The following is a 22,531-nucleotide window of genomic DNA, read 5'->3' on the forward strand; positions in this document are numbered from 1 at the left end:
ATCTATCTATCTATCTATCTATCTATCTATCAAATTAAGTTCAGGACACATACTAGAATTAAGTGTAATGTGTACCAAACATTATAAAAATAGTGTACTCACTATTTTTCTTGTCTTATGTGCTTTGTCTTACTGGTATATAATTTTACATGACACAGACACGGGTTCAACTGTATTTTTTGAACAGAAACTAAATCTTATGACAATGTAAATGGGCACAAATATGCTTCCCTGGGCAATTCAAACTATTTATGAATGCAAGAATCAGTTATATAATGACACGTTACTGTTAACATTGCTTTACCCTAGTTTTATGGCAAATCCGCCAGGTCCAAATGAAAGGTAAAGGGTTGAAGTATATTTGATGGCAGCTTGTCACATAAAGCTTTGAGACGACAGAGATTTTGGCATCATTCATTAATCTATGACTGCTGCTTTGTAAACCTGATGGTATTCATCCTTTGGAAGTAGTTATTTAAATGATGCAGAAATCATAATAATAATTATTATTATTATTAATATATTATTATATATATAAAAATACTTAAAAGATAAAAATCGATTATAAAATAAATGAATATATTATTTTTTATGAATTTTCTATTTTTAGCTAATGTATTATATTTCGGCCTTCTGATTTTCAGTTTTCACCAATAAAATCCAATAAAACACCCCTGATACAAAACAAATTAAATCGATGGATAGCCAATAAACACTGGAAAACACCGGAAAAACTGTGGAAATGGTTAATCAATTCACACTGACTTTACCCTTTTTCCATTAAAAAATAAAAGTTACTACAAAAATAATAATAAATACATTTCCCAGTGCTGCTGGGCAATGTCCCACCTTCCTGACTTGTATCTATCATTGATTCGTTCTGAGTACTTTAAATCCACCCCAACTACTGAGTGACAGCACATTCCTGCATTTCTTCGCTTGCGAGATTTAAAACGAGATTACAATCAGGAAAGGAGGCTTGTTAGCGGGATTTAAAGCTGTATTACAGTTAAGATATGGAGGATTTAAAACAGAATTGTGGCGAAATGTAAAAAAAATGTCTATACACAAAAACCCCAGAAGAATGTGCCCGTGACCATAGGGATTTAGTTGTGGACAGCAAAGGAAAGAAGGAACAACTTAAATGTACAAGTACTGTCGAGTTATTATACATATTTTGACAGAAAAAAGCATTTTGGAAGCTAACCGAAAACATTAAATGTCACAGTATATCAAAAACAAAAGCCTAAAAAGAAAACTATTTACATAAAACTCTAAAATAGTTGAAAATAAGCACAGAAAAATACAATTAATAAAACCTGAAAACAGAAGCCATAATTATATTGCAGATGTGTTGCTTTTTTCAGTCTTTAAACTACTGTCCTAACCATTCTGAAAAAGGCACTGGGTTTCCTGGCAACCAAAGTGGAGAATCTGGAAGGCAGCAAAATTTGTACTCAAGGTCAACGTTTGATATGTTGCGATTGAAACGCTGTTATTTAGTGCAGTGTGTTGGGTTGGGAATGTACTAACCACATACAATAGAGGAGCCAGGCAGATTCACTGCAGTATCTGCTGAATGGTGAAGTATTCCTGCAATCCAAAATATAATTTAGTTTTCTTGTTTATTGTGAACAATAGCCTTTTGAAATAGCTCCATATATGTGAAATCAGATTGTTTTTGTACTATTACATTCCCAGTACAATATGAACACACATTGTCAAATTGACAGCAGATTTTATTTATTTTTTTTACAGTATTTTGTCAAAGTGACTGAAAAATAAAATGTTACTGTTTACTGCAGTCTGTTGAAGGCTAGTGACAAAGTTATATTCCTCTCTAACTGTGGTTCACATTTTCTTTAATAAAATATATTGTTAATTTGATCATTTTTCATTAGAAAAGGGCTTGAAAAAGAAAAAAACACAGATCTAGTTTAAAATGGAGTATTCCAAGTGATTTTCTTTTTTCTGATATGCAGATTTCACAGGTGGTGGAAGCCTTCGTCTCAGTTGTTGTAACTGCCCCTCTGTATGGTGGTGATTTATTCAGTGGTCCTGTAGTTCAAATGTTGAGAAGTTTTGCAATTGTTTTATCTTTGTCTGTTGAGTAATAAAGAAGATCTCCACCCATGACTTCAAAAACAAATAAAGCTAATACACATAATGCTACAGCAGATGATCTTTTACTTAAGTGACTTCCTCAATTATTCTCAACAGTGTTAATTATTATGCTTTAGGAACCCCATTTGGCACTTTGTCATTTCAAATGGATTTCCCAGCGAGACAGTCGACGTCACCTGGAACATGTTCCAGGGGACAGAATAAGGTACCGGTATGCTATCTGAATGGTTGGCATCAATACCAGACAAGGCTGTTCAAGGTCACAGCTCTGCTTTGGAATTCACCTAAGAGCCCTACAGAAAGCACTAGAGGAATACAATCCATGTCTCATTATCCCTCTATGTAGAAGCCAAAGGGATGCAGCATGTACATTACCTGCTCTTCTGAAATGGAAATATGTTGCTACTTTCACAGCAGAGAGTGACAAGTAATAATCTATTAACTACCTTGCTGGCTAGTTGCAATGGACACATAACAAATATGCAAAATATTCAATAATTGGGGTAATGGAAAATTCACTGGAGGCCTGGACTCACCTCTGGAAGGCTGAGTTCAGATCGGATAAAAATTGAAAGGACTTTCAACTACTCCCAGTGGCATTAGCCCACACCAGAAACCTGCCACACACACACAGCTGTGTCTGTTTGAGAGAGGGCAGGGACTGAATGATAACTGTTACAACTGAGCTGTGTTCAAATATATGAATTAAGACTTACTGTAAGTGGTGCCTGGTAGTGCTGTACTACACTTTTACTAGTGTCATGGTGCCTCAGATTTCATGAGAACTAACTTCAATAGCGCCAAATTAATTTGCATATTCTTTTTTTTTTTAGCACTCCTTTTTTCCATCAATATCATAAAGCAACCCTGTGCATCTTTATAAGAGGCTCAATTTGTGTAGGTTGAACAAATTATGTTGTGTAGATGAACCTGACTTTATAACCTACTCTAGAGTGAATCATACTTCTGGATGCATTTGGCCAGCAGATAAGCTTGTCTAAAAATTGATCTATATTCCAGATTAAGTACAAAAACAAACAATAAAAATATATGTTCTGCTGATGTGAGTGATTCGCTTTTTCAATGTAACCCAAAGTAAGATGACTAGTTTTTAAGGACAAATGTTTTTGCCAACTATCTGCAATAATAATAATGATAATAATAATGTCTGTAATCCAAATTATGTATGAACAAACAAATTGTTAATGTTAGTGTAAAGGATAATTTGTTTAATTAATTTTAATTTATTATTAAATCACACACTTGCTCATTACATTTTAATTGTAGACATTGCATATAAAGTGTTACCCATAATTCAATCTTATGAAAAAAGGATTATGAAAATTATCCCCCCCCCCCCCACCATCCACTACATAAAATAAATAAAAAAAACAGTTTCCATTGCAAACCTCTGGCACCTCTTACTTCAGTTCTAGTAAAGGGGGTGTATTTTTCACAAAATACAGCCAAAAAAACCCAATTGTTTACATGATTCCCCCCTACTCCCATAATGCATAATGACCCCCAAGTGTCAATCATATTCCTCCAGCTGTCAACAGTGAGAAACTTGGCATCACTGCCTGAAGATTGAACTCAATTATATATAACATAAGTGGGATGATGAGGTTACAATGGGCAAAGAATATTCGATGTGATTTAAATGAGGACTATTGTAAAGCCTGAAGGTCATTAATCTGAAGCATTTTTTTTATGTAGCAGGTATTGTATGTGACCTAGAAATGAAGTAATAAACCAAAACTCAGTAATTTGAAAGGTTTAGTCAACAAAACAAAGTCTTTAATACTTAGAAGCGATAAAATCCTATCCCTGGTAACATAAAAAGGTGTGGTATCTACTATGATGGAGATGCATTATGCCTTACTCAAAGCCAATCATGTTAGCTGAAATAGCAGCTAAACAACATTAACTCCCTATTTGATATTTCCACCTCATTTGACAATCACGGTACCAGGTATATATTTCTTGGTGGTGTAAACAGGTTCAAAGTTTATTCCTTACCAAATGTAATTCAGATTGATATACCCTATTCACAGTTCTTTAAGTCATGAGTTACTGGAGGAATGTTTTACTTGTAATGTAATAATTCAGTGCGCAGTCTTACTGCCTGCCATATATATATATATATATATATATAATATATATATATATATATATATATATATATATATATATATATATATATATATGCATCTCTGTAACTCTCAAGGTTCGTTGCCCCTTTAATTCAGGACCCAGGACACAGAAGTTGATTTTTCTAGCGCTTACGCACACTTTTAATAAACAGAAACAGAAACAAACACCTAGCTCTTTCTTGAGCTCTAACTACTACACACAGGAACCTCACTAACACAGGACAGCTAAGCTGTTTACCTGTAACACACATTGACCAAACAGAACACACAAAAAATACTTTTTCACACTACCTTTGTGTTTCGGTTGAAATCACCCTCAACTAGGCTCCTCACACACAAGCAGCCTTGAAAAGACTGGCTGCTTTCTTTAAATACTCTGCACCTGGCTCTAATTTACAATGATAGCCAGGTGCAGGGGATAATTAACAATAGAGTAACATGCTTACAGGGACTAGTTTTTAATGTGTCTTTGCTTACATTCCAGTCCAGTGGTGTGCTGCTGAAATTGACTGAGCTCAATGTTCTACCTAAAAAGACGGTATGATGAGGCCATAAACATAAAAAAAGCATAGTCTACTGAAAATGAAAGTAAAGATCCATTGGATAAAACAATCTCTGAATGAATTAATTTTTTTTCTTGAAAAAAATACCTAGGGGCTTAACTTATACAGTCCCTTCATACCAAAATGTAATTTTCATTTGATTATTAAAACAAACAGTTAATGATGCTATACTCTCTATATTTTTTTTAATTTTTTTTATTAGTTTTGTGACAAATGACTTTATATAAAAAAAATGGTGTAAACTGCAATAGAAGTGTAACCCTAAATCTGGCCGATCAGTTGTGTATTTATTGTAACTTGACAATGTGGACCTGAAATCTCTCTTTAAAATGCTAGGGTCTCTTACTTAAAGTAAGCAAAAAGATTTGAACAGTTCAAACCGAGAAACTAATCTGGACAATAAATCAGTAGGTCTTTACTGCAACCAAGTAGTTTTGTGTTACAGTAGGGGCAATTATTTATTCCTCTAAGAAAAATAGCATTTATTTTGGCCTCTAACTATATTTAACAGCAGTGTATTTGTACTACATAAACTGAAGGATGTGACTCTATTCCCCACTCCAGGGATCATGAAGAATACACCTGATCCACTGCTTTGCTTTCTCAAGAGTTCATGGCTCATTAACCCAGAAATAAGAACTCAAAAGCATCACTATGCTGTTTTCCATTAAAGAAACCATGCATTTCATTACAACATTTTTGTTTTTATGAATGTGTGTGTTTTACCAAAGCTTGAGAATTGAATGACATTGCTAATTGCCAAAGCAATGGTATGATGTATACAGGTACTGTAGGAAGTAATAAGAGTAAATAAATGTACAATACCCAATCAAGACTAACTAGCTGATATGTGTAATGGTTTTAATTAAGTAGCACTCTTAACTGTCAATTACTTTCAATCAAGCTCAAGATCTAGCATGAAACATAGAACAACACAACATCAGTCAAAATAATCAGTTCCTGAAGTTTAGCAATGGATAATATTCAGCTTTTAATGTGACATGTCAATTAGTAGTAAAAGCAAGCATTCGTCAACATTTGTCTTTCTATAATAATAGCAAAGTTCTTAAATCAATAAGCAAATATTATGACTATAACTTATAAATAGGATAGGATAGGATATGACTCAGGAAAATTACAATCAAAATACAAAGCAGTACATTCTAATTAATAGGACATTTCAAAATCATAATCAATTCTTTAGCAATCTGTTGTTTAATTATATATCCCGTAATTAAAATCAAAGACACCGAAATTGAACACCCATTATATTTGTTCTTATTCATTCTATATTTATTCTAGCACCAATTTCAATTAAATAAATCGCTTCAATTATTTCCCTATTTATTCAACTATTTCCCTACCCCTGGTTTATACAGTACAGTGACTAATGGCAACACCTTGTTATACTTTATAACTCTGCTTATACATATACTGCATTCCCACATATAGATTCTGTCAAATATCTTTTAGTCAAACTGGTTGTTCTCCATTTTGGTCTGTCAGAGTCACTGCAGGGTATGATTCAATTGTCTGTGGTTCCACTTGCATCAGAGGGCCTACTTGCAGTAGACTTTGTCTGTATTCCTGGTCAGACAAACCCAGTCTTGCTAAGTGTCTGGTGGGAATCTCTTGCTGTACATTGTTTGAGATCTCTTTATGTCCTTGTTTATGCTCTTTAAGTTTCTCACAGTTTTAATCACATTCTGGGGTGATGCAGTTTAATATTCTTGGGAGCTCTCCCCTCTTACTCTGCTGGGTAGCTCACTGACTTTACAATTCACTGGAACAAAGAACAGCTTCTCTCTTAATTAAAATTATTCTTTTTGCAACATTCAACCATGACAACCAGGTGCAACCATGCTCGGCTATATCTTGCTTATTTAGGGGCCTTCATGGCTTAGGAATTCAAGAGAGCGTTCACCCCCAAAACTTATCGGGTGTTACCATGGTGACCAGGCCATGTCATTATTTATAACCTCAAATTGTCATGGTGACCAGGGGCCTATTTCTCTCCAAACTATAATGTTACACATTTCTCAACTCTGTTTTTCATTTCTAGGTGCGCAACCCTTATAGCATTATTTAAAGTTTTAGACATTTAATACTCTTATGGTCCTACAGTAGCGTATTAGCCCAGAACAGAAATTACCCAAACAATAAATGTAACAGATGAAAAAGTAGGTTATATCTGTTGCTTTTCTTGACCACTTTGAGCAATGTTAGTCACTGAGTATGATAAAGATTATAAATAGAATACTGCCTTCGTGGTTTCTTTATCTGGTTGCTTTCAAGGATGATCATTAGAGTTAGAGTCACCTAGATAGATTTACTAGGTTAATGAGGAAGCAATTATTTATATGCAGGAAATTGCCTGTCTACTTCTTTTTCATTTTGAAGATATTGGTTCAGCTTTAACAACTGTGTTTTTGTTGTATAACATTTCATCTGTTTTTCTCCATCTCTAATGAGCCATCTTCACTGTAATACTTTATTTTAGTTATACTTGTCAATGGCAATACCACAGTAAAGTTACATATCTAATATCAGATAATCTTAAAATACAATACTGTTACCAGGTTAATGTGCACAATATCGTTAAAATAAGTAGAATACTGTTTAATCAGTGTTCTCTGTACATTTCGCCTTGGATAAAGGCATCTCTCAGATAAACTAATAAACAAATGCATGTTTGTATTATTCTCTCCAGCGGTACCTGATTATGGTGTCAAGTAATAATCTATTTATTATAATGTAGTTGTAGGCCAATGCATTTTAGATGAACTCACTAGGGTAACTGCTTAATGTTGTTACATAAACAAACAGTATCCAAAAATAGATCATTATTCCCTACAAACAAATGAAGTAATGTTGTAACTACAAACATTTCCCTTTCCAGTGCAGGAAGTGCAGGAAGATTGCTTTGTCACACCTGACAAAGCAATGCTGCTATTAGGTAGTTTATTTACATTGTCACCTATCAGTATGTACCATTAAAGAAAATGAAGTGATTAGAAAGGTGCCTGATTCACCGAGTAGCAGCTCTCAGTCAGGATGCTTTCTGTTAAGACATAAGTCTAAAGTTTCGAAACCCCTGCTTTAATGCAAGAGCTGCAGCTAAATCTTCATCTCTTGAATGTAGAGTATTCATGTGGCCTTCAGGCCTACGTTGTAAGTGCAAGGATGTAACTTGACAAAATGATTATTTTCGGTTTGGCACCTCGTTATCTGAATCTTCTGGTGGAGTGGATTAATACTGGCTATAGTTTCAGCTCTCTGGGTTTGCACAGATTTGTTTGGGAGAACTATCTTTCACCTCTCAGCTCCCAAAAACATGGAACTCTTTGACTTACAGTATGAAGACAGAATTTGACAATCTCATCTTTTCTGGCTATAGGGATCGTATTTGGGAATTGCTTAGAGCCTCTTGCCATTGTTTTTCCTTTAGTCCACATTAACATATAGATTGTTTTATTTATGTTGTTCTTTTTTGTAGGTTGCTGACTAAGTTTGAACTACACATGTATTTATTGTGTTACATGTATTTGTAATTGTTTTATGTCCATCAGGACACCCTTGTAAATGAGGCCTTGGTCTCAATGTGTAAATCTTCTGTATAAATAAATACTTTTTTTTCAGCTTGTTCATTTCTCTAATGCACAATTGCTTTTAGGTCACCTATATATCTAACTTAGTTACACCATTTGCCAAGATTTTCACTGTTGTTCTCCAGAATTCAACCACCCCCTTTCAACCTCCAAGTCAATTACAGCTGCAATATTATGTCCTTAGCTTCAGGGAACTGGGTTTTAACTAAGGATAGTTTCAATCAGTTTTCCCTTTAGTATTATTTATAAAATGGCGTTATTATTCATGTGCCCACATCATGCATTTTACGGTGATCTACTGGTTTATCAGTAATTCAGTAACACTGCGATACATGACAATTTAATTCATATTCAGTAAACATTAATGATGCAATCCTTATTCATGCCAAACCTCAAATATACAGTACTGTATAATTATAAATATACAGAGGCTTGGACTTGCAGTTTAGCGCTGTAGTGCACTTTTAATAACAAACACAAGGAGGGGGATGACGTGATGCCTGCGTGCTGAAAGGAAGTGTCCACATCAGCTTCTTCAGAAACTGAATTAAATCCTTTTTAATCCGTTGTTTGAGACAACAATATATATATTACAGTGTTTTAATTTGTAGTTATTAATACCTAAGTTCTCAGTTTTTGGCTGAATTATACAACAAAGCCACCAAAAAAGACAGCAAGAAAGATGCAGCCCCAGGGAGAGACACTTTCCTCAGTCGCGGATGCAGTGACGGGTGCATAATCACAGGTGAGGGATCATACTTTAGCAGCTGAACTACTGCTCACAGATCTACAGCACTACTCTTGTTCACCATGGCAGTAACACTTTCAATGTTATTACCTCTTCTTGATACCATGCTGGTTGTCCTTTATCATGCTGCGTTCGTGTGCAATAAATGTCACTTCCTCCCGGGAACTTATACCTACTATGATTTCATTGAGAGATAATCTCACACTTAGAGGTTACATATGGTGCTTTGTAAAATTCATTACAGAGTAGGAAGAACAACTATCCAGATTGTAATGTAACATGTTAATACAGTACTCGTTTAAACTTTACATACATATTTGTACTATTATTTAAAATATTTTTTTGCGTATAAGAAAAAACATTGGATTTTTAACTATAAAATAAATAAATAAATAAATCAGCAGACCAATATATAAACAGTACTCACATTTTTGTATCACTACTTTCATTATACGGCATAACCTACATCTAATTCTGTATTATTAAAATGTATACATGTGAAATTCCAAGTATAATTGTGCTTATTGTAGTAACTTTCCGGAGAAATAATTTCTGGGTTGTACCATAGTCTTAAGTAAATATAACATGGATATTTTGTACTGCCCAATTGTGCTTTTATTGATTATAAGCTGATTTCAATTATTGCTCTGAAACATGTATTGTTCTGCAGCCATCTGCTCAGACAGTATCACTGTGACTGTAACTTTCCATATCTGTGTTGCCCATCAGCTTTTCGTTTGCAGGGATACCTTCAAACAATGATCACGTACACTGCAGAGTACGGAACATGAATAAGGCCACGTGTATTTTTAACCATTAAAGCTGTTGAAAACCATAATGCAGTGTCTGGCTGCTCATATACTGTAGCTGAGTTGAATCATTGTGGCTCTGTGTTTTCTCATATAAATCTTCTTACAGATGCCTCTAGTACTAGATTAATTTGTTATGTTGTGATACGAGAAAAAAGAGAACACAGCGTTCTCAGAGTACACTGAAAAAAAAAGAAACAGGATGTTCATGGTGGCTATTAAATTAAAGTGTTTACTTTATTGCTTGTGTTGTTCAATGTACTTATTATACAACACCATATTATTGTGTTCTCAAGACTATATTGATCAAATACATTGCAATGGAGGCACTATAAACACATATGCTAATACTTGCACTTGTTTTTTTTTTGTCAAGCTGCATCCCCCCCCTTCCATGGCACAATCTATGATGTAACCTGCTTTCTCAATGTTTGGATATGTTCATTAGGTGTCTTGATGAATGTGGGAAGCAGAAGGTATGATATAACCTAGTGACCCCCCCCCCCCCGCAACCCTGAGACTTGAGTTCAAGTTGAGTCTGCAAGGAGTAGAGATTGAGACACAACCCTTAGTGGTACAGAAGTGCAAGGGTGGTGGAGGAACAAAATAAACTCAGTCAAATATGTGAGGCATAACATAGAGTTTTACAGGGATTGTAGTCCAGTAACTTCACATTTTTTAAACTTCAAACCCATTTGTCTGAAGTAAAGTCACAACAAGTCAGGGACCATAACTACAAGTCTATGGAGCTGTACATTTTAATACAATGTGTAAAACCAGCGCAGGGAAGTACCTGGCGGTCTTATCCCATTTTCAACCTTAAACACCCCTTGGGTTATTTAGTACTATTTACAAATATTCAATTAAGGTGCATGGATTCAGTAGAGATAATGCTGGTTTCCCTAACTAAACCTCCTCTGGGAGTGGTTTTGAGTCTGGTTCAATAAGTCCATGTAGATTTTAGATCTCAGGAACCTGGGGTATGAGTCTTTTTCCATAAGGCTGTGCACTTTTCCTTGGGCCTCATCAAAGCATGAGGGGGTGGGTTCCTGAAGGCTTCTCCTTGTCATCTCTCGTGTCTGAAAGTCAATGTTCACCTGCAGGAGGGGAAAAACTCATGTTTATTAAATACAGAAAGGAAGTCAAATGGTTTCTTAAATCTGAATTCTTACTGTAACAAAATATTTTTCTTCTATAAGAAATATCAGAGGCAGTGCCATCTTAATTTACAGTACCAACCTCTCTAGCAGCTTGAACATCAATAAACTCCTCATAGATCTTCTTAGCCTTGAAGCCTAGTTTTGCTGTGGACTTGGTCTTCTTATAGTCCTCACAGGCCATCCAGAACTCAATGTTCTCCTCACTGAATTCTGTTTGGAGGAATGCTCTAAATGCAGCCAAACCATCTGGAAAAGCAATGAAAAAAAATCATTATTATTGGCAGTCACTGGCAGTCATTATTATTTTCCCCTCCTGCAGGTGATCATTAACTTTAAGGTGTTGTCCTGCCTTGACTACTACAACTCTCCACTCTACTTGACTTTACTGCACCCAAGTGTACCTGTAATTGCATCATCTTGTACTTGCACTCAACTGCTCCACACTTTGCTGTATTCTAATACTGTTCTCAATTATAATTATACTTTCTGTATCTTGTACTTGATCTTATTCTTAAAGGCAACCTTATTCACAATTTTTTGTAATTGCTGTTATTTTAAATTGTTCTTATCCGTTTAATATAACCAAATATTATTCAGTTTAACTGGGCTTAGTCATAATCGCTCTCAAAGTAATTATTTATTATAATTCTTATTTTCTCTCATTTGAATTTGCTCTTACTACTGACTTTATGGTATTCTATAACTGCTATTATCTGTAATGTGATATTTTGTAATACCTGTAAGTCTCCTGGATCAGGGCGTCTGCTAATAAATAAATAAATAAATAAATAAATAAATAAAATAAAATAATTATTATTATTATTATTATTTGAAAAAAAGAAAGGTGGTTGCAAAATATTTAGCCTTCTATTCTTCTATTTAAAAATAATTCTGGCAGTATCATATAGTGGGGATAGAGCAAAACAACTTAGGTGATGTGGTATATGTTAGAGTATGTTACAGCTTACATTATTGTGTATCACACTTTTACAGTAATTTGTATGCGTCATGGCTAGTGAGACCATGAGCTCTCTTTTATTATATAGATCACAGACAGTGATAAGTTTCGAAGTGGTAACAGTGCAATTGTGACAAAAGGACTTGCCAAGGTTTCACAATGTGTGGCTTGCCAGAACAATATTTATTCACATAACTGACTGCTAAAGAAAGGGATTTTTCATGACTCCTAAATATTCCAGGGGGACGGCCTGTGAGAGGCTTTCCTTAGTTTCACAAATAATTCCCTTGCCTGTGATTTTCTTTATGTTTATATTAGAGAGATGCTTGTATTTGGGAAGGAACTGGAAGGGAAAATTCTATGAGACTGGAACACCAACAACTTCTTCTGGACAAATGACCTTTTTCTGACCTTTTCTACTTACTTGGCAAGACATTATTTATTTTTTTTTTTTTTTAGTTAAGCATCTTTTATTTCAGAGCTTGATTTGTTTTTGTCTGTCCTATGAACCTTTTGGTGAACTGTTGAGTTAATTCTTCATTTACAATATTTAATTTCTAGAGAAAACTATTTTCCTTTGGGGGTTTTTATTATTATTATTATTATTATTATTATTATTATTTGAACAGTGTGCATTCATTCTATTTTCGTTTTCTGTATCTGAAGAATACCACCCTGGCTAGAGGTCGATTAGGCCTTGTCTGTAAGAATGTTTTCTCTGCTTGTTTAAATTAATACAAATGCCTAGAATAATTCAATATCCATTTTTAAATTTATTTTTCAGTGGTTATTTTTTACATTGAAACAAAGACTACGGTGGCTCATTGGGACAGAAAATGATAATCTCAGGATCCTGATATTTCAATCTGTATCTTTGTAATCTGTTTAGTTGCTTTATTGCAAACATATTGTTTTATGCACACAATACTGTATAACGTGACACTTACATTTATGGGAAAGAAGAATGTCAAATGATTCTGTCCATCGTTTGGCTTCTTCTGTTGATAACCTAACAAGTTGAGAGTTGGAATAATGTATATTAGACACCTCAATAAAACATTTCTCCTGAACTTGAATGTGTTTTGCAGTCTTACAGATTCTTCCTGTATATGACAAAATGTGAACAGAGAGAGAGAGAGAGAGAGAGAGAGAGAGAGAGAGAGAGAGAGAGAGAGAGAGAGAGAGAGAGAGAGAGAGAGAGAGAGATGACAGTATTCCCGGAGCTTTAAATTGTTTAAATTAGAAAACAGAACAGAAATGTACTGGTAAAGAGCTAGGCTGACAGAGCTGAGAAAGTAAAAGGGAAATATGGGGATGGGGGGGTGACAGTGAAAATGACAAATTATTAGATATCATTGACTATGCAATCAATTTCAATCAGAGGTAGAAAAACTTTGTACAGCTCTACAAAGGTTTATTATTCTTACTTTATGCATCTGGTTGACTTTTCTGGTACAGGAGGAAGAAAGGCAGTAGAATCACTGCATGAATCTGATTTATTTGATAAACAGCCCAGTCGGTTCTTCATGGCTCTGGTTCTGAAAGAGAAATACATGGTCTTTTTCATACAAGATACAGGGGTAGTTCTTGGCCATTGCAGTGAACAGCAGATGTAAACAAACAATCTCACAAGGTGCTGAATGTCCCTGTGGAAATTCAGCGTTGAAAACTCTCCTTCGGACAAATGGGCCTTAGAGTATATTGTGCATATACTCCTATCAAAGTCCTTGACATTTACAGTAAAGGGTCCCCAATGATGCTCAGAGATGATCTAATAATTGTGTTGCCCCTCGTCTGGTTCCTCTACATGCTAGTATTAATGCCCTATTTTTTTCAAAGCAGCAGCTAAAAGCAGATGGATAGAAATGAGGTTAAGCCAGGTATGTTTGACACCTACATGTGGCAAGGTATGATGTAACAGCAAATAATTATCTGACTAAGCCCTTTACACTTTTTAATTCACTCCTGTGACTTCCTACGTGTATCTAGTTTACTATTCCACCTACGAATACTGTAATATTTGAAGAAAATGATTTAACAATGCTACCAATCTGATTGTAAACTGTTTCTAAAACATGCTGCCCTTTTAGTTAATGAAAGACTGTAGTTTTATAAACTAGGTTACTCATCTGACATACATTATATTGTTTACAGTAGTATCTCATCATTAGCAGTATACTATATGTGATGTAGAAATAGAACAAGCACACAATTGTGAGATCTGCTCTATGTAAATGAAGCTGGTTATGCTGGTTTGGCTGTATAATAACTTATAACTATTTAAACTGTTAAATGTCCATATTCTGCTAAAATGAAAGTCAACTGCACTTTGCTGGGAATTTAGGTCAGGTAGGTCAGAGCAAACCAAGATACAGTGACATCAGCAAGACTTTAATGTGCAATAATAAGCAGGAAGTAAAGCTGAGCTGAAACTACACGATTTCAATAGAAATACAGCTCCTGTTTTTTTTTGTTTGTTTTTTTTGACTAAACACATTTTGATCCGGAATTCCCAGAGATTTCTGAAGGATCCATCTGTCCAATAAATGAAGAGTTTGTTTTTGGTAAAACGTTTATAGCCAAAGGAATTCAAAATGCCCAGATTTGTCAACATCACAGTATGGAAGTTGAACCTCAAGGCATAAATTGGAGTTAGCTTATTAGAGCGTGTATACAGTATATGTATAACCAACCATATTCTTATATTTAGAATCACCAGGGACTTTTTAAATTAAACTTTTAAAAAGTGTTTTCATAAGAAACTTCATTTTTTATCATGTCATCTTCATTGTGTCTTAGAAAATATAATTAATAAATATTGTGGGCTGTTGAAAAAAATCGTTTTTTTTTTTTTTTTAACTTTAAAGAGTTTCAGAAATCCTAAAGGAGTCTAGTGCTATCAAAATACACCCTTAATCAATCTGAACAATAAAGTTGAATGTTGCTGTCTAAAGGCAAAAGACAATAATAATAATATTCCTTCAAAATAACTTTCTTTCTGGACATATCTCACAGATCACAGTTTACAGTTGCTTTAATTTTTAGAAATTAGGTCCACAATATGTATTTACGCTTAAGAGTTATAAACATACAATTAAAGGAATTCTCAGTCAGTGCTACTTATCAATTAACATTCCTTTGTCATCAGTGAGTTCTTACATTGGTTGTCACCCCTTTAATCCCGGTTATCAAGTTACACATGAGATATAATCTATGCAGGGGTTATTTTGTGTCAGATTGCACAGGACCTCAGATCTGATACTTTTTTGTCTGACAGGAGAGAATTATACAGTTTGCAAATGATGATTACAGTGATACTGGAATACAGTGATACTGGGTGAAGGAATAATGAAAACATTCCTATTAAAAACAAAAGGACTTACTGTCTTTTGCTTGTTGTCTTCTCACCCTCTTTGTCCTCCTCCTCTCTACAGACAGAAGAGCTGTTTGCAGATAGATGAGACAGCTTGATCTATAACAGAAACACAATACTCAGCTCTGGTGCCTCACTGGGTATTTATATTCACCCAGCCTTGTAAAGCATTACATTACATGTCAATTGACCTCTTAATGAAAACAGCTTGGCTAATCAATATACAATTTGTCTTCCTTTTATTGTATAGTGTTTGTTTACAGAGCTCAGAACTTTATGAAGAGTAAGTTGTTTTTCCCTATTGACTTTGGACAAAACACCCAGATTTCTCAGATGCTGGGAAAATATTTACTAACAGAACAAATGCAGGGTATTATTTATAGATGCTTCCTTGAGTTAGAGAACATTAGAATATTATATATATATATATATATATATATATATATATATATATATATATATATATATATATACACACACACACACACACACACACACACACACACACACACACACACACACACACACACACACACAGCTCTGGAAAAAATTAAGAGACCACTGCAAAATTATCAGTTTCTCTGGTTTTACTATTTATAGGTATGTGTTTGGGTAAAATGAACATTTTTGTTTTATTCTATAAACTACTGACAACATTTCTCCCAAATTCCAAATAAAAATATTGTCATTTAGAGCATTTATTTGCAGAAAATGACAACTGGTCAAAATAACAAAAAAGATGCAGTGTTGTCAGACCTCGAATAATGCAAAGAAAATAAGTTCATGTTCATTTTTAAACAACACAATACTAATGTTATAACTTAGGAAGAGTTCAGAAATCAATATTTGGTGGAATAACCCTGATTTTCAAGCACAGCTTTCATGCGTCTTGGCATGCTTTACACCAGTCTTTCACATTGATGTTGGGTGACGTTATACCACTCCTGGTGCAAAAATCCAGCAGCTCGGCTTTGTTTGATGGCTAGTGACCATCCATCTTCCTCTTGATCACATTCCAGAGGTTTTCAATGGGGTTTAGGTCTGGAGATTGGGCTGGCCATGACAGGGTCTTGATCTGGTGATCCTCTATCCACACCTTGATTGATCTGGCTGTGTGGCATGGAGCATTGTCCTGCTAGAAAAACCAATCCTCAGAGTTGGGGAACATGGTCAGAGCAGAAGGAAGCAAGTTTTCTTCCAGGACAACCTGCTCGATTCTAGCCTTGCTGAAGCACCCCCAGATGAGAATTTTCAGCTTTGCCCAACACCTGGTTATCTAATGGTTAGACGGAGACCTGGAGAAATGTGATCAAGAGGAAGATGGATGGTCACAAACCATCAAACAAAGCTGATCTGCTTGAATTTTTGTGCCAGGAGAGGCATAAAGTCACCCAACATCAATGTGAAAGACTGATGGAGAGCATGCCAAGACGCACGAAACCTGTGCTTGGAAATCAGGGTTATTCCACCAAATATTGATTTCTGAACTCTTCCTAAGTTAAAACGTTAGTATTGTGTTGTTTAAAAATGAAAATGAACTTATTTTCTTTGCATTATTCAAGGTCTGACAACACTGCATCTTTTTTGTTATTTTGACCAGTTGTCATTTTCTGCAAATAAATGCTCTAAATGACAATATTTTCATTTGGAATTTGGGAGAAATGTTGTCAGTAGTTTATAGAATAAAACAAAAATGTTCATTTTACCCAAACACATACCTATAAATAGTAAAACCAGAGAAACTGATAATTTTGCAGTGGTCAAAAAAAATAAAAAATAAAAATAAAATTGTTACACGGTGTAATGGGTATGCATTCTGTCATTTTTGAGACATAACATTACAAAAATATATTTCTGCAAAAGGAAACATTTTTAATCACCAGTGAATTTTATGAATCCGCAATAATCATGCAAGGCAGAACCAAAATAAGAAATTACCTGCACCAATAGCGTTATTAAAGTGGAACAAACTGTTTTTTATCTGAAAGCTGCAATCTCATTAAAAAATGTATGACATGTGAAATCATGTTATTCTTAGGCTCCATCGAGCAGGAGGCTTGATTAGAATACTTTTGCAGATCAAGCCATGTGTCTTGTTATTTGCACACCTCTTTTCTGAGAAACCGTCGAAAGAGGATGCCAGTTCTTATTTTAAATTCCACTCAGTCATCCAGCAATAGAGATTGAAGGCCTAGAGGGGAAAGATTGTGCATTAGTGTCCTCTGTAAAGAGCAGTCGGCTGTAAAGGTTAGGAACTGCTGAAAAAAAAAAATGGGTTGGCATTTCTTGTTGGTAATGTTGCTTTCGATTGTTTTTAGATTCTAAAAAAAGTCTGTAGCACTGCAGTCTTTGAGTGTTCCATTCACTCCTGACTTTATTTTAGTTTAAAATATCATAAACAGGAATTCCCCCCCATCACTGCTGGAACCATGTTACTCTGTGTGTTTAAGAATTTGGTAATATTGGGATTCAGCTGTTTAAAACCTAAATAATTGTACTTTCATGTTCCCCACAGCAAACCATATCTAAAACATCTATTTACAAATGTAGTTTATTTCTGAAGGCATTTTGGGTTAAAGACCAAAACCAAGTCACAAGGTAGTGCAACGTGTAGTTGTGAAGTTTAGTGCAAATTACCAAAGGCGGAGCTCAATTCAAACATGTTCTGTAATATATATATATATATATATAGATATATAGTATATATTTAGCCCCGATATATATATATATATATATACGCCTTATGAATCATCCTGCATATAATCAAAAAGACCATCCCTGCCTTTGTCTGTTATATAGATAGTACTGAGGAGTACAGGTGATTTATTTTTCATGGAAAGCAGCAACGTATGTGTTTTTTTATGATGATTAACAGATAAATGGACTAATGGATTGACTAGTTGCAGTATTGTATTTTTCTTTAAACTGTGGTTGTTTATATAGCATATTTCAAATAACAACATACAGTATGAGCAAGAGCCAGCTGTGTGGTGTCTGCAATTAACATTGATTAGGTACAAGCAAAATAAGGCTTGCAGGCCATTTGTTCTCATACAAAGGGTGAATTAATTAGCATGTTGATATGTTGGCCTTTCTTGCAGCTTTGTTTATCTAAAAATAATTAAGACCAAACATAAAACATTTCTGTTCCCATAGTGGGTGGAAATCTCTCAGAAATTACTGTCGTAGAGGCTGTGTGCAGTTGACACATTGTTTATAATCAATAAAGACCTCCACATATTTCACAAGAACTGTTAGAAAACAAATTAGTCAAAATCAGCAATGAAATGACCCTTTAGATGCAGTGAATACACACCTGTTTCCATTATGTACTGCTTAGGCAAAATGTTTTAAATGATAAGTAGCAGGTTGCAAAGACATTCCAATCATCAGGGCCCTGTAGACTGGACATTTTCTTTTTCAATGTTGGAAGGTTTGATAATTCGAGGGATTGAAAAACAAACAACAGACACTTCTTCGTGAGTCATGCATTCCTGATATGCTAATGCTGTTTACCTGTCCTCTTCCTATGGCTAATGGATGAGAGCCAGTTTAACAGCTCCAACAACTCTCCTCAGGTGAATGGATAGAGCAGGGGTGTCAAACTCAGTTCCTGGAGGGCCCCAGTGTCTTCTGCCTTTTGTTCCACCTGATCGCTCAATTACTTAATTGGTCTAATTATTTGATTAATTGGACAAATCTAACACTTCTTCCAGGCCTCAAAATGTCTTATAGGTAGTGTACCTTGAATCAAGTGCATTTTTGAAATCATCAACAGAAGACACTGCAGCCCTCGAGGACTGGAGTTCAACACCCCTGGGTTACAGCATCTGTCTGCTGTATGTACCACAAGTTCAAGTCTGCATTATACCACTATGTAATATGACATTTAAACTGAAGTTGAAATGGTTTTTACAGCATAATCCTTAGACAACAAAAAGATGGTTATAAATTAGTAATATACAATATTTAACATGTTTATCATTTTGCTAGTATCAGATAATTTGATATTACAATACCTAAATAATAAGGTTAATCAATCAATTGCAAGATGTTTGTCAAATCCAAAAACAATACAATAATATTATCGATCAGATCATGTAAAATGTAGGCTACAAAATACATCTTGCAAATTATGAAACACCAGGTCTCCATTGTTGATTCAGATACCTAAGAAAAAAATTGTTACAAAACAGTAAATGCATGTCATTAGTCTTACCAATAACAGCCTCTTGCCATTGCCTGATTTAAATATATCTGGGGATATATTGCAGGTGGATGCCCCATAAGTATGGAACTAATGTTGTAGTATTGTCAACATCCCACCTGTTCACATATTCTGTTATGCTCTCTAATGATTCCTAATTATATACCAGTATCCTACCTTGTGTGTACCTGCAAACAAGGAGAATAAAGCCTTCCAACAATCTTGCACGTTGTGGGTGACCTGGCAGGGCACTGCGGCTTTTTCAGCGCGACCCTCTGCTATCTGTTGGTACATTTGAGGCAGTGATGGCAGCCTGTCACGTCTTGATATCCTCTGTTCTCCAAGAGTAGCAACAGAAATGTAGAGAGAGCGAGAGAGAGAGAGAGAGAGAGAGAGAGAGAGAGAGAAGGAGAGTCTATTTGAGCACTGTAGTCTCTCAGGCATGCATACTATACCAGACTTTGTTAATGAGAGCTTGCAGTAAAATGATGCATTCACTGCTTGCTTCACTGTTTTTTAAATGTATATATATATATATATATATATATATATATATATATATATATATATATATATATATATATATACTAATTTAAAATGCATTTTCTATGTTGGGGGTGTGTTCTTGTGTGCGCAACTCAGGGTCTGTAGAACAGAGATAAGAGGCAAGCTGAAAGCTGTTTTATCATTTCAGCTTCCCAGATAAAAGGACAGGCTCACGCTGACCAGTGAATTAAAGGTCCTTTCATCTGAATGTGTGTTCACGTTCTTAAACATCTACCAGACACCTACTGTTATTTTAATAGGGGAAAAAAAGGAAGTCTAACGAGGTACAACATGCATTCATTTTAAATGATACCAGACGTTATAAATTGTTATGAAATATCAATTGATTTGCATTCAGCAGAAGCAAGTTAATGTTAACTGATAAATATGAACATGAACAGTACATATTGCTTTTATAGGTAAATGTTTATCCATACATCCTTTGGCTGGGCTATTTGTCTGTCTGATGATTTTTGGAGATGGATTTAGTAAAAGTAACTGATGTGTTCTTCGGTTTTGATAGGGGGGGGGTTAAAGACTAAGTTTACTTGGTTTAGACTCACTACATACAATTCCATCTTCCATAGAATGTTTCCATATATTGCAAGGATACATTAGGCTAGGTATGGCATAACTCATTCCAAATTTAAAAGTCTCACTAGAAAATCACATGTTTCTATTTGGAAAATGCTAGTTACTTAGTTCTAGTAACTCATAACATTAATATTATTCTTCCCAGTGAGGAGCAGTTGCTTCTGATCCATCTTGATGGGTGTTTATCAAACCCCCTCAATATTTTCAGAATCGTACCGATTAGTGTTCAATTATCTGCATTTTCTGGTGAAAGATCACTGACAAAAACATATTGGTATTAGCTTGCTATTTCATCTTGTAAATCTGAAACAAACTCATTTTCTTAGGCTTTCCTGTAATACAGTGTGAACAAATGAGAACTGCTTTATTGGTAAGGACTACACAACTAAGGTCTCTCTGTCTTGTCAAACTATTGTGAAATCCCTCTACATGAAATGCCAAGGATACCTTTATTGTCCTTACTTCTAAATCAAATACACAGTTGCAGTGACTAATAGAAGCTTCCTGTATGACGGAAAACTCCCACCATCAATCCAAGTCTTGTTAATTTTAGTTCGAATTCATTTGATAGTGTATATGCTGTAAACTGTGTGAGAGTAGCATATTTGCAGAAAAAAAATATTGCAAAACAATCTCGAACACCTGAAAGTGAAAGGCATTAGTTTGAGGCAACATAAGAATGAACATTTTGTCTGGGCTTCCTACGCCACAGACACTGTGATAAATTAATTGTTAGGACAGCTGCCTACTCTCTACACAATCAATAAGGGAATCCCACAAAGGACAACTGATTTCAAAACCACCCACGTAATATACCAAGGACATCCACCTTTGCTAGCACCAGCATTTCAGAGACTTTATAAAAGCATTACAGCAAAATCTATGACCTACAAATCTGAAACAACTGGCTGATGTTCAGTGCAGGTGGATATAGTCCAGGTCCTACATAAATTAATGGATCCTCAAGATATACTGGAAGTGGTCTCTGTGTTGAATATTGTTGCTTTAATATGGAATAAACAATGCACATTTTGTTTTTCTACTGGAAAATATACTGTGTGATTTACTAGAACAAAATGTATTTCAACTGCCCACCACATATAATGACTTATAATGTAAAATGTGGCTTTTTCACTTTCATTTGTGTACATTAGGCATACTCATAAACAGCTGAATTAATCTGAAAGTACACTTTGTCCAAAGATGAAAGACAAACCAGGTCACAAGATATTAATTTGTTTTGGGATTTATGTATTTTTTTCAATATGAAAATTCATGACCTAGCTATTTTACATCATTTTTGTACACATTGTTCTTTTTTGTCTTACTGTTTTTTGAAGCTACACCCATTGTTTTAGCTGAATACAGCCTGGAACCTGTCGAGACACAAACAGTGCTTATTAAATTGATAAAAAAAATAAATAATAATAGTTACAGATGTACTTGTCGCTCTTTTGTTACAAAAAGTGAATTGTTTAAAAGGACCATGACCAATAAATCGGCACTTTCTTATAACGCATATATTATAGACTTTAAATAGCTCTTTATATTTTTTAAACGGTACGGCTATGGTCACATGCATATATTACAACTTTTGTAAATACAAGGGAGATTGAATAACACTGAATAGAGCTGAGAATGCCATTGATGCTATCAGCAGTCAGAGTGCATTGGTTTGTGACTAATCA

General features: G+C 34.8%; 1 protein-coding gene across 4 annotated transcripts; it reads right to left on the minus strand.

Annotated features, from left to right (window-relative positions):
• Window positions 1–10,197: 10,197 nt before the first annotated feature.
• On the minus strand, window positions 10,198–20,063 carry LOC121330547 (regulator of G-protein signaling 8-like). Of its 4 annotated transcripts, none has more exons than XM_041277139.1 (7): window positions 19,881–19,967; window positions 17,605–17,687; window positions 15,507–15,595; window positions 13,551–13,661; window positions 13,071–13,132; window positions 11,245–11,411; window positions 10,198–11,102 (listed from the first exon to the last, which is right to left on the minus strand). In XM_041277139.1, the coding sequence occupies exons 4-7, from the start codon at window positions 13,649–13,651 to the stop codon at window positions 10,908–10,910; spliced, it is 525 nt and encodes a 174-aa protein (XP_041133073.1). In that variant the 5' UTR covers window positions 13,652–13,661; window positions 15,507–15,595; window positions 17,605–17,687; window positions 19,881–19,967; the 3' UTR covers window positions 10,198–10,907. The 4 variants fall into 4 exon arrangements, with proteins under 4 accessions (XP_041133073.1, XP_041133074.1, XP_041133072.1 ...); XM_041277140.1 differs by lacking the exon at window positions 19,881–19,967 and adding an exon at window positions 18,813–19,339; XM_041277138.1 differs by lacking the exon at window positions 17,605–17,687 and having other exon boundaries at window positions 19,881–20,063.
• Window positions 20,064–22,531: the final 2,468 nt, after the last annotated feature.

The sequence above is a fragment of the Polyodon spathula genome, chromosome 18 (assembly GCF_017654505.1).
Source record: "Polyodon spathula isolate WHYD16114869_AA chromosome 18, ASM1765450v1, whole genome shotgun sequence".
Lineage (NCBI taxonomy): Eukaryota > Metazoa > Chordata > Actinopteri > Acipenseriformes > Polyodontidae > Polyodon > Polyodon spathula.

What these genes read in the sequence shown, in the direction of transcription:
- LOC121330547 (XM_041277138.1), bottom strand. Translation starts at nt 19,997, where the DNA reads ATGTACCAACAGATAGCAGAGGGTCGCGCTGAAAAAGCCGCAGTGCCC. An exon ending in AAGACAACAAGCAAAAGACA is followed by an intron (nt 13,662 to 15,506) that starts GTAAGTCCTTTT and finishes TTTCTCTTTCAG; the next exon opens with AACCAGAGCCATGAAGAACC. An exon ending in ATGTTCAAGCTGCTAGAGAG is followed by an intron (nt 11,103 to 11,244) that starts GTTGGTACTGTA and finishes CCCCTCCTGCAG; the next exon opens with GTGAACATTGACTTTCAGAC.